The 13439-nt window shown below is 47.7% G+C and overlaps 1 protein-coding gene across 2 annotated transcripts in view; it reads right to left on the minus strand.

The window, feature by feature from the left end:
- The window catches only part of DLGAP1 (DLG associated protein 1), a 1292753-nt gene that overhangs the window by 403661 nt on the left and 875653 nt on the right, over positions 1 to 13439 (minus strand). For both annotated transcript variants that reach the window (XM_085605839.1, XM_085605838.1), the window contains exon 7: positions 7573 to 7787. In XM_085605839.1, the coding sequence (XP_085461965.1) occupies positions 7573 to 7787 (215 nt within the window). The remainder of the gene's footprint in view (positions 1 to 7572; positions 7788 to 13439) is intronic.

A 13439-nucleotide genomic window follows, 5' to 3' on the forward strand; every position in this document is an offset into this window, starting at 1 on the left:
CAGGACCCAAACGCTCAACCCATCTTAGCAGCCCAACAGGAGCCCACAGCGCCAGACTTGTGCAATGAAAGGCCTGCAAAATGCCTGGCCTCACAAATCTTCCAGAAGGTTGTAGTAGTCCAGAGGAACGCTGCTCACAAATACTTGCAACGCTGCGCAAAGACGGAGCTCCTGGCCCTAACGGGTTACCCCCTGACTTCTTCGCTTCCGACCCAGAATTCTGGTTCGAGGTCTTAACTCTTCTGTTCAAACACTGCCTGGCAACAGATTCAATCCCTGAGTCTTGGAGAGGATCTATAATCTAACCAATTTTAAAGGGGGTTCACAATCTAACCCTAGCCACTACAATCTCATTACTTTAATTGACAACAATGCCAAACTGTATGCCAGCCTACTACTCGATGACCTCGAAGCCTGGGCAGAATTTCATCAGATCATACCTAATAATCAATGCTGTTTCAGGGACTAGTGTGACACTTCCTCAAACCTGATGACTCTGACCCTCATGTGCAACAAAGCATTGAAAGGCAAAAGGGAGCTTTATTCCTGTTTTATTGATGTATAGCAGCCTTCGATAGCATTCCAAGAGGGCCCCTCTGGCTTAAACTGCAGGACTGGGGGCTGCCAGGCGACCTACCGAGAGCAATAATACAGCTCTACACCAATACATGGGTTCGAATCAAACTAGGAGACGGTTCCTGCATCCTTGGTGTGGTTCTCCCCTAACTTTTTGCCTTCAATATACTGTTTTGCTGATTTCGTTTTTGCAGAGTTTAGGACTCTGCGCATTTTAACACTGCTAAAATGCATGTGCTCTCTCCTTAAAGCAGGTAGAAATGACATACACCCGATTGGCACATTTAATTTTCTTGTAAGTCTTTAGTAAAGTGGTACTACTGTACCCAGGGCTTGTAAATTAAATGTTACCAGTGGGTCTGCAGCACTGATTGGGCCATCCACTTAAGTAGCCCTTTAAACATGTCTCAGGCCTGACATTGAAACCTGTGTGTGCAGTTCTAAACTGCCATTACGACCTGGCAAACTAAACCTTTTTCCAGATCTAAACATTTCCTTTTAATACATATATATTTCACCCCTGGGGGAGGCCCTGCACAGCCCACAGGGCAGGGTGCAGTGCATTTAAAAAGTTGAACGTGTACTTTTGAGTTTTACATGTCCTGGTAGTGAAAAACTTCTAAGATTGTTTTTAATTACTGTAAGGCCTACCTCTCCATAGGATAACATTGGAGTTACCTTATTACATTTAATAAGATGTAACTTCCAATTGCGAGCAAGTAGACAAGTCGAGTTTGGTGTCTAAAGAATTGTTTTTAAAAGCCCTCTTTAATGGTAAAGATGGATTTTAATCACAATCCTGAAAATGCCACTTTTACAGAGTTGCCTTTTTATTCTCCTACCCATTTGGTGCTCACATGACTAGGCAGTTGGTCTTTGTGTATCACTCCCAGACAGTGAGACAAAGGGAAGATAGCTGTTGGCAGGATGGACCACAGTGAGTTAACAAGGGAGAAGAGTTGTCACCTACCACACTTGAACATCACAAATGATCTGCCTGAGCACTCTCACAAAGGGATTGTCACTCGTCTTTTGTGACCCCAGACAAGCTGGGTCTGGCCAGGAAAGGGAGGAAGGGGATGCCTGACACCTCAGGGGGAAAGAAACCTCTAGAAGCTTCTTCCACTTCAAAGTGGTCTCCAGGTATAAGTGTTAGACCTCAGACTCAAACTCTTCACTGCACTTCTGGACCTATGGACTCTGCCAGGAACAAGGACTGCTGTGCTGATGAAAGGACTGACACTCTTCTGGGCTTCTGCTCTGAAAGATTGCTGCCCTGCTGCCCTCTTGCCTGGGTGAGAAGGACTGGACCTGCATCTTTTGAACCCAGGACCCCAAAGTGACTCCAAGGGCTAGTTGGCTGACCTCCTGACTAAAGCCACAGGGACAGAAGACTCCAACAACCTTGATCTCAGCACCTGGACTCTGCCATCTGTGAGTCCTACCCTGCCTAGTGGTGCCACCCCAGTCTTGGACCCTTGGAAGTGGGCTTGAAGGTGCTCTGTCATCCCATCTGTAGTTTCAACAGAACAGATGAATCTCCTCTGCTTCAACCCAAAGCAGAAACAACACATTGCCTCTGCTGTGTGGATTTCCCCTACGGCAGGACTTTGCATTGCCGCCCACAGCCTCGCAGGAACTGCTGCTGTGGGATGCATCCTCAACGCAGGCCTTTGCATTGCAAGTCCCTAATCGACAGCATCCTCAACAATAACGCAGGACTCTGTGTCACATACCTCGCAGCTTCCCCAGAAACAGCTGGTGCGCAACTCATCTCGCCGCAGGACTTTGCATCGCAAGCCCCTCATTGACGGCATCCTCGATGATGATGCAGCACCTTGCATCGCAGCTTTGCAGCTCCTAGGAACCATCACTGCACGATGCATCCTCGACAAGGGATTCCACAACACTCTGCAACCAGGATTTAAGGTACTGTTGTTCAGTGGGCCTAACTGGGTCCCAGTAGCCAGCCCTCACTCCATTGCGGTCAGCCTGTACCTGTGATTATGTCACGGTCTAGTCAGACCAGATTTCCACAAATGACATTTTGTGCTTTTTAATGCTATTTCCACTTAAATATTTAAAATTGCATAGCTCCAGTTCTACTGATTGGATTGTTGTCATTTCGGTCTTGATTTGTTTAATAAAATGTTCTCTGTTTTCCTAAATTGATTCACTTTATTACTGTTCGAAATGCTGCATATACACTATACACATTGCCTCAAAGTTAAACCTGACTCTGCTGTGCCAAGCTACCAGATGATTGAGCACAGGTTAATTTGGGGTTTGCCTGTGCCTTAACGAGGATTGAGGTTCCTGCTTGAGTAGGGTTTTAACACCTCAATCAGTAATCCATGGGTTTACTGTAATCTTAACACATTTGGGTGAGGTATGGGGGAATGAGTAAGGTAGCCACTTTTTGTGTGACCATCCAGGTATATCTTTTTGAATTCCTCCTTCTAACATTCTGCCTGGGTGACAGAGCTTCTCATAAGACACGCTGTGTATGTAATACAACAATTATCTCAGTAACAGACAGAACACAACTTCAGTGATCCATATTAGAAAAGAATAGTTCACCAATTTTCTTTCTTAGTACTGGGAAAGTTAGGAGTATATCATGGAGACAAACAGCATAATAAAATGCTGATGCAATTTGTGAGACCATCACAAGTGGGAAGCACTGCAGATTTTGTTACTGTTGGTCGATATTGCAGCACTGCTGCAAAACCGGCCTCTAGTAACAAAACCGGCCCCCACCCTTCCAGCCTCCCGGGGAAACACCCGATGCCCGCTGTGGCTAGTCCGACCCTGGCTCCTGCACAACACTCGAGACTAACAATGTTGCCATCCCCTCACAGTTGAGACGGCATAACTATTGTGTTTGCTGGATTGTGTTTTGTAAGACCACATAAACGGCCCCACAACGCTCCTATCTTCTGTCACTTACAGCCATCAGACAATTGCCTGCAGGCTGCAATTTCCTTTGCTTTGTTGACATTTCCTCGCCCTATCATCTGAAAATCACCTGGGGAGCCATTTTGAGAACAGTCAGAGCCTTTTTCGTGCTCTACATCGGGAATCAAAACGAGCATTTTGCAAGAAAGTTATTGTGCCTTTCCACTCACGTTTCTTTCTTCAGTCATACAATTCCAGTTCATTTTGCTTGTTTTAACCCTTAAAAACGGAAACTTCTGTTACTCTCATGCTTATAGGGACAGATAAAAAATGGTAAACGGTTAGCATATTGTATATGAATATATGAAATAAGAGGGGAGGTGCTGGTTGCAGAAACTGGTGAGTGACTGCTCCAATAACCTAGTCATGAATCCACACGGTTTCTTCCTGCTCACCAGTGTGCACCTCTTGCTATGCACAAACCAGCCAACTTGTAAATAAATATCACCTTGTGAGGAGGGGGCGTGGCCCTGGAAGGGAGGGGGCTTGTGCCGAGATTTACCTAATAACCAATCAGCGGTCCACCAAGCCCACCACACCCGCCTCACAAATAAACCAAAAGAGTCACTGAGGTTGTCGCCTATGTCCTCAGGTGTTTTCACACCCCTTAATGGACATCATCTGCTTACTGCCTCCAAAGAAAAGTGGAAAGCCACTTTGTACAGTGGTTTCCAGCTCGTCTTTCCTGCCACTGTGTGATTTTGGCTCCCCATAATGTGACTGTAACATTCTCTTTCAGTCTTTCTTTACTCTCTCTTTCCTCCTCTCTGTATTCTAGAATACTTCCTCTGTTTGTATTCTGGCTTGCCTCTCTTCTAAGCAACAGCTGTTTCCCTGCGGGTCCACTTGATGATTACTTCTAATAAAGAAGAATAACCATTAGCGAGAGTCAGAGGTGATTTATACGATACTACATATTTTGGTACCAGGAGTGGGGTGAAGAAACATCTCGTCTTCCCGCTGCCCTGATTCTACGGATCTCATTTATCGTAAAGGACTTCTTCAAGAGAATGTTACAGTGACCGTGTGAAGGGAGCCCAAATTGTGTGACACATGGTGACACCATGTGAGCTGGGAGGTCTGCATGCAGACAGGGGCACAGCTTAGTCAATGGGATTCGGAGGGTGTGAATCTCAAATTTCCCGAAAAGCTTTGTATCGCAGGGTAAATGGGTGATATGGCAAAAGTGTGGGGTGGACTGTTTCTATGGGGAGCAGGGTCGGTACTGGTTTGATTTAGGTGGGCCTCTGGGGCTGATTTAGAGTTAGGCAGCCAGGTACTCCATTGCAATAGGGACGGGGTACCCTGTCGGCCATACTCAAGGTCTGACGGCCTTATTTAGGGTCAGGTCGACCACAAGTTTTGTGTTGATGGAGTCAAATTTACTCCTTTGGTGTAAAACTTCCAATGGCTCAGCGGAGTAGGTGCCATGGAAGGTAAGGCAACCAACCATCTACCCTGTTTAAAAAGGACGGTGATATATCTTATTTTTACAGTCCATCACTGTCAGTCAAGAGATAACATAAAAAGACCCTCACACCATGGGGGAAAACTCCCACGGTGTGGAGGTCATTAGTTTTTTATTTAATTTTTCATTGACAAACTCTTGTTTTGGGTGTTTGTTTTTGACAGCTGGCAGTCATGCACAATGGAGTCACCCATCAAACCTTTTCATACATTGACAGGAGTCACAGTGATATGGTTTCTGATAATGTATAGAGATGTCTGCAGGACTGGTGGACATCTCTAAATCTGACAGGGTGGCGGACATAAAGTCCTCGGCCACCCTGTCGGCATTTACTCTATCAGCCAAACCCTAAATGTGAGGATGTGGTCCGTTGGCTAGACTACCGGCTTTGGTGCTGGAAACCAGTGTTCGAGCCTCGGGGTCGCGTCCACATCCTGTGATTCTGGGCAAATCACTTAATCTCCCCGTGCCTGAATGTGTAATGTAAATATGGTGCTCATGTAAAGCGCTCCAATACCTGCGGGTCGAGTTCGCGCTATATAAATATGCACCAAAAAACCCAAAATAATCAAAACAAACAAAATCATGCCCTGCGTCTACAGAGGCATAGTGAATGAACAACAATGGTTTGGATTGCTAAGCAAAGGCATTGCAAGTCGTTAGACTATTTGAAAGCATTCATCCCATCATCTTTTGGGTGTTTGCCAGTAGTATGTCTGAAAACCTGAGACTCGCACAGCTTTCCAAGCCTATTGCTGCCAATGTTAGTGAATTGTAAAATGTAGCAAATTTGCACCCATTCAAGAGGTACTTCTGTAGGAGCAGATTTGCTACTTTTTTAGTAAACCGGTTACTATATATATTTAAGTTCCAGATCCAAAAAATGAACAAATTAAAATCTCTTAGTGAAATAAAGGATGATGAGAAACCCCAACTCAGTAATAACAGTCTCGACTCATGGCCCCTAGAACCAGTTACCAGACTTACAGGCACATGCATCATCATAGGGTTTTGCGATTCCTTAATAGCGATTATTAAGGAATCGCAATTAAGGAATAGCAAAACCCTATGCATGTAGGAATCGCTAAAGAAATAGCGATTCCCACAAATTCCTTAATTGCGACTAGCAAATTGCGAGTCGCAATTAAGGAATGTCTTCCCATTCATTCCTATGGGCCTCCAGGCCCATAGGAATGAATTAGAGATTGCGGGAGCAATTTGCGAGTACCAGTAGGTACTCGCAAATTGCTCCCGCAATTTCGATGGTGCAAGGGTGTCAAAATGACACCCTATTGCACCCATGTATGTTCACTCTGCACAAATGTTGCATACACACATGCTCTAAGGGCATGTGTGTGGGCAACATGAAACTTAGAAAAATGCAAATAAGTGCATTTTTCTAAGTTTTCGCAAATTACCATGAGGTCCAGCCTCATGGTAATTTGCTCACGCTAATAGCGAAATCGCTATTTTTTAAACTGTAATGCATTGCATTTAAGGAATCTCAATTAGGGATTCCTTAAATGCAATCGCTATTTAAGGAATCCCAATTTTGAGATTCCTTAAATAGCGATTTTTGCATTTGGGATGATGCATCCCAAATGCAAAAATACCGGGAGCAAAGGGTCAGATTCTGAGAATCTGCCCGTTTGCGACCGGTATTTTGCTTGATGCATGTGCCTGTAAGAATGCAATTATTAACCTCAAACACCTCCCTGATGCTATACTCCCCCCTGCCCCCCCCCCCCCGGAATGTAGGAAGTTGGACCAGAGATCCCCACGCTTAAAGGACTTGGAACATGGAAAGAAGCGGTAAAGATGCCATCGATACTGCCTGCCACTGGTAATATTGCAGCAATGTTGTATTGATGTAAAAAAGAATGGGGCAAATCAGTCTGCTGCTTGTGTAATGTGAAGGGGGGCCCATAGCATTTGTACCTGAGCAAATATAACATAAACTGATTTCCCATTCCTTTTGCTGTGTTTCCATGAAAAGAATTACAAAAATATATAGTTATTCACTTTACAGATTTGAATGATGAGACTATCCAGGAGATAGAACAATTGTATTCCCTTTTTTCAACACAAGTAGAAAAATTAGCACTATATCAATTCCCTATATTTATTTAGATTTGATCATGGACTAAGCTTTCATTGGTTAATACTCTATGATACATATAAATAGTTTATAGGGAAAAAACCTGATGTGTGTATGTTTTAGCAATGGTGCCATGATCTATTTTGTCATTTTAACCCCGGTGGAAAAGTTTCTGTGCAATATTGACTGTGTGACATTTTTTACCTTCATTCTATAGTACACAAGCATCAAATAGTACACATTGTTTAGCCCTATCAGACGCTCAATTGCAATATTTCTGATACCTGATAGCATGCTGTGAAGAAGGGACATCAACGCCTCATTAGGGTTTCCATATATAAATTGAAAATCAATTGCACGCTATGTCGTGCCATGTCACGTCATGACGCATTATGCGGACGTTCACAGTTCCAGGCCTCTCAGCATTTTTCAAAGCACGGAAGCGCATGCCAACCACGTGAATAGGTCTTACTTGAGCGTGGTGAGTTCCGTGAGGGATGGCTGAGTCGCCTTGAGATAGCTTTCCCTTCGGGCCGCGATCTTTGGAGATGGCTTGGGGCTAGTGTCAGAGTCTCCGCTGTCGTCGTCCCCCATGGCTTTGATGTAGCTGCCACTGCGCATCCTTCGACAGGGGATTTCATCCTCCTTGACCCCAGGGGTGTAACCACTCCATTCATCCTGAGGAACCTGGCAAAATGGAAGCGCAACACAGCAATCACATCAGCTTTATTCTTCGTGATTTACATTGCATCTTTCTGTATACATATTTCAAACTGAATATCATGAACCTGGAGTCTACAGAAAGCATGGAGCTCCAAGAAACTATACGTCACTATATTATTTTCAAAATATTAAGTGGGAGTTAGTTTCCATGAGAGCACACCAACAGGAATTTCTTCAGAAAAGTGTAGAAATCCCCAGGTTTCCTCTGCTGCAAGTCTACCACATGCATATCCGAAGGATGGGGCAAAAACAAATTGAGGCCAGGGGCATAACGGACAGCCCCACAGCCCCCGCAGTGCAACGGGGTGCGTGCCCCAGTGTTCTATACATAAGGAGTGCCACTCATCTTGAAGGTATGGGTATTGCCAGGCACCCCCTCACCATACCTTGCAAGGGGGCCTCTAAGGTTTCCTTATGCCACCTATTGAGAGGCGCCGTCCCTGTTCTTCTTGATGAATATTTTGTAACAAGCATTGGAAAAGCCAAAATGCTTCTCCTCTTTTTTAACTGTTGACTTTGCCAATGCTTTTTGCAGATTCTAGAGACACCACTGATATCCACTTTCCTAGGTACTGGCAAACTCCAGACCTTATGAAAGAAGCATATTTCCTGGACAAATACCTTTTCACCATTAACACTGAGCCACTTGTTTAAACTTTCTAGATTCTTGCTTTCCTCCATTGAGGCTGCATCACGTACCTTCAGTGTTTTAAGATTTATTGTGTTCACCATCAGTTTTCAACCGCAGTGTCCTAAGTGTCTCTGGGGGATATGTACAAGAAAATGTCGGAGCGCGGTGTAATGTCAAATTTGGCAAAGCCACACTCTGGCTTTTTCGAAATGCTTGGATGCGCCATATTTACAAAAATACAGCAGACCCCTGCGTTTCCCCTAGTGAAGGCACTAAAAAAGCTGCCTAGTACAAGCGCAGGCACCCTTGCGCCATGTTGCAAGGGTGTCTTCACTGCAGGGGCAATTGTTTATGTGGAGGAAGGGACGCCTTCCTGCATATAAACAATCTTTGAAGGCGATTTGCTGTTTTTAAGTGTGCTGCATAGAAAGAGTAAAATACGAGGAAAAATGAATAATTTCTCCTCGTATAGCCATACAAGGACCAGGTTTTACCTGGCTTTAGTTTTTGGCACTGCCCCATCCTTGCAAATGTGGGGCAGCGTCAAAAAGCAATGGGTGTTGCAATGGAACGCCCCAGCAACACCCATTGTACCCTCTTTGCTGAAGCGGACTGCTGCAGAAAGGGGCATATTTACAAGGTGGTGTTAAGCCACGTTAAGTGACTTAATGACACCTTGTTAATATGGAGTATGGAGCAATGCAAGCAAAAGTGACGCTCCGGTGGTGTTAGGGTCTTGTAAGCATGCCCCCAGTGTTTTGGCAGGAGGATCGTAATCCCCCGTCTCCTCTTTAATTTACGAACAGCATAGCATTTAAAATCGCAAATGATTGGGAATAGTAACACTGATATAATTTGGGGCCTAGTGTTACAACTGTGCTTCATCGTGCTATTAAATTTGTTTGATTTTCATGGTTTTGTTACCATACTTATTGTACGTATATGTACAGAGTTTGAGAGATTATTGCGGTGTTGGCTTATTTCTGCAAAGTAACTGCTAATGAAAATTCAGTTTTATTGTGGCTATAATGGGGAACGACAAACTAAACTACTGTGCATCACTGTAAGTAATGGAAGCAATTCCTTGACATTTATTTCATGGGTTCCGGCTCTGAGAGAATAAGGGCCTCATTTACGAGGTTTTGGCGCAGCGCAGCAAGAAATCTTGCTGTGCTGGCCTGCATCAAAAGAAAAGGACAGGAATGCACCGTATCTCATAGATTTGGCTCATTTCTGTCCTTTCCTCCTGCGCTGGCGCACAATGGGTTGCCATGCGCCAACGCAGGCATGCTTGCGCCATGGTGCAAGGGTGTCTGCGTTGTAGGGGTGATTGTTTTTGTTCAGGAAGGGTCACCTTCCTGCACAAAAACAATCACAAGAAGTGTTTCACTCTTTCTATGTGTGCTGCAGAATGAGGAAACAACGAGGAGAAATAAGGATATTCCTCCTCGTTGCGCCTCCCTAATGCTACCCCTGGGTGGCGTTAGAATCTGACGCTTTCCAAGGAATACGATTCCTCTTAAATCTGGGAATGCTTCAGATTCCATGGGTGTTGCTGGGAACAACCACAGCAACACCCATGGAACACCCATTTCTCTCGGCGTTCTGCGTGAAAGGGACACATCTTTACAAGGCCATGAAAAGCCACGTGGCCGTGTAAATATGCTGCTGCACATTGCGCCACCGGAGCGTCAAAAAAGTGACGGTGGCCCCAAAGTGCTGCTAGGGGCCTCGTAAGTGAGGCTCTAATTGAGGAATACACGGACAAACAATGTCACCTCTGAGACTGATATAACAAAAAGCAAGCAATGGGGCATATTATCAAGCCAGGCGATAAAATTATCGCCGCTTTAGCGGCAGAAAACTGCCGCTAAAACGGCGATAATGGGCTTGATAATATGCTCTATGGAATTCCAATTGAAGCCCATGTTAGACGTGAAGGACATCTAACATGGGCTTCAATTGGAATTCCACAGAGCATATTATCAAGCCCATTATCGCCGTTTTAGCGGCAGTTTTCTGCCGCTAAAGGGGCGATATTTTTATCGCCTGGCTTGATAATATGCCCCATAATTCGTCTAGTGGTATTGTGGGCCGGAGCAATCTTGATGTAATGCATGGGATACTGTCATATCCCTAGGAAGGCTGCCTCTTTATTCTCTTTTTAGAAGCGAGTTTTGGCATTGCAGCCTGCTTGTAATATGAAAAACACACATCGCACTGTAGTGTTGGGGCCGTGGGCCTAGAAATCAAGGGGGCCACAACACACGTGTCTTCAACTGGTGGCTAGAACACTGCTTGCCACGCCCGGTGCTCCGGGCTCCTTATTACTTTACACCACGTGTCTCCTCCCTGGACGTCAGGCACGTCCACGGGAGGCACGTTCGCAGGGGGGCATGCTTTCACTTTGGCCAGGGACCCCCACGACAGTGGAAGGGTCCACCTGGCAACATTACATTCCTCCTTTACCCACAAATAGAAAAGCTTGAAAACAACAATAAACATAGCGACCATGGCCACACATTTCTTTTAGAGTCTCTAGCACAGTCTCTGCAGGTTTCCAGACACAACATCAACAAAGAACAGTCTTACTTGGTCTTGGCGCAGCTCACTTCGGCTTCGGGAGATGACAGCGGGCCACAAAGTCGTGGTATCTCTGGGATGGCTGCGGGAATGGGCGTAGGTGGTACCTGCTCTGGCTGGGCCCTTCGGGAGGGATGAGACGCATGTCCTCTGAACAGTCTGCGCCTGCTCCGTGGGGGCGGTTCTGTGTCTCTTGCGACTCCTGACCTCCTTGGGCTGAGGCGGTCGGGGCGCTCACCTCTTCTTCGGCACTGCGGGGAGTCACTCCTGCTGCCGCTGGTTCTTGTTCCGTGGCACTCCTGGGGCTCGGGTGCGCCATTGGCCAGTCATCTTCCTGCTCGGGATACTCTTCCTCTCCACCATCTGGGACCTTCTTGAAGAACGATACGTTTCTTGTGACCTCTTCACCATTCCTGGCCGCTGTGACCAGGGTTCCGCTGACTCGCGTGACTGTCCAAGGGTCCAGCTCGAAGGGCAGTCGGAACTTTCCCCCGGGGTGGCGGTCTTTCACCAGCACCCGGTCACCCACTTGGATGGTGCTGTCGGCCGCTCTCCTTCTCCGTGATGCTTCGCAATTAGTTTTTGTCCTTTGTTCCATGGACCGGTTGGGCGGGGTTGGTGCTGACGCCCACCGGGGATGGTGTGGAATAGTGTCGGTGACCGTTCTGCCAAAACAGAGGCGGCTCGGAGAAATCCCCGTGGTGCAGTGGGGCGTCACTCTGTACTCCCGTAGAAATTGATAGAGGGCTAGTTCTATGCTCTGGCCGTCTGCCAGTGTGATTTGAATTGTCTTGTTTAAAGTCCTCATTAGTCTCTCGACCTCTCCGTTAGCTTGCGGCCACCTTGGGGTTATGCGTCGGTGTTTGATGCTGTGTGACTGCAGGTACTCTGCCAACTCGGTGCCATTGAACGGGGGCCCGTTGTCCGTGCGCAGCTCCCCGATGAGGCCGTGGGTGGCAAGTATCTTTTCCAACTTGGGGACCACTTCCGCAGCGGCTGTCGAGGACAGGAGCTCCACCTCGGGGTATCGCGAGAAATCGTCCACCACTACCAGCATGTACTTCCCTCCGGGGAGACTGCCGAAGTCTGCGCTGGCTCGCTCCCATGGAGCCGTTGGGCCTTCCTCAGTGATTAGAGGTGCTGGAGGGTTGGGTAGGCTGGTCGCTAGGCACACGGGACACCGCTGGACGATTGTCTCCACCACCCTGTCGAGGCCAGGGAACCAGAGCTTGCTCCGGAGGCGGTTCTTCGATTTCACGATGCCTTGGTGCGCGCCGTGCGCCAGAAGGGCTGCCTGTTGGGTGAGGCAGCTAGGTAGTACCAGATGGGGCCCTCTCAGGAGGCATCCTTCCGGGGATACGGACAGTTCGTTCCGGACTTGATGTAGGGCTTTAAGGGTTGCTTGGGCATCCGATGTGCGGAACGACGCTGGGCTTTGGAGGTCTTTCCAGTTGCCTGACGTGACGGCTTGGATGGCGATCTGGAGACAGTCATCATCTTTGGTGGCTCGCGCCACTTCCTCCAACGAGATTGGTAGTGGCCGTGACCTTTCCACGATCATCCTGACAAATTCCTCCGTGGCCGCGGCTTCAGCAGCCTCTGAGTCCGTGGCAGGACGTGCGTGCCTCGACAGAAAGTCAGCTAGGTTCCGGGTGCCTGGTCGATACTCCACCGTGAACTGGAATTCCTGGAGTTGGAGCACCCATTTCTTGATGCGCGGAGGGGGGCGAGTGGAGGAACCCTGGAACAGCGGGACTAGAGGTTTGTGGTCCGTGATGACCACAAAGGGGTGCCCATACAGGTAGATGTGGAAATGCCGGCACCCCCATAGGATGGCGATGGCCTCGCGTTCAATTTGCGAGTACCGCTGCTCCGTTGGTGTGAGGGTCCTGCTTGCGTATGCAATGGGGGCCCATTCCCCGCATGCTTGTCATTGGGTTAGCACGGCCCCTAGGCCTGTCGGGCTGGCATCCACCACGAGTTGCGACTCATTACGGGGGTCAAAGTAGGCCAGGGTGGTGTCGGCCGAGAGCGCCGCCTTGGTCTTCTGAAACGCCTCCTGCTGTGCCGGGCCCCACTCCCAGGTGGCGACCGCCTTGGTGAGGTCCCGGAGGTTGCCGGTGAGGTCGGACAGGTCCTTGATGAACCTCCCGCAGTAGGTGACCATCCCCAGGAAACTGCGGACCGCGGTCACCGACGTGGGGGCTGGAGCAGCGTGGATGTCCTTGACCTTTTCTGGGTCCGGCCCAATTCCGTGGTCTGAGAACCGGTAGCCGAAGAAACTGATGTCCTTGCGTAGGAAGTCGCATTTTTCTCGGTGGAGGGTCAGCCCTTGCTCTTCGAGTCGGGTGAACACGGCCTGGAGGCGTTGGATGTGCTCGTCCAAAGTCGGTGCGTGAACC

This window comes from Triturus cristatus, chromosome 5_1 (genome assembly GCF_964204655.1).
Source record: "Triturus cristatus chromosome 5_1, aTriCri1.1, whole genome shotgun sequence".
Taxonomy (NCBI): domain Eukaryota; kingdom Metazoa; phylum Chordata; class Amphibia; order Caudata; family Salamandridae; genus Triturus; species Triturus cristatus.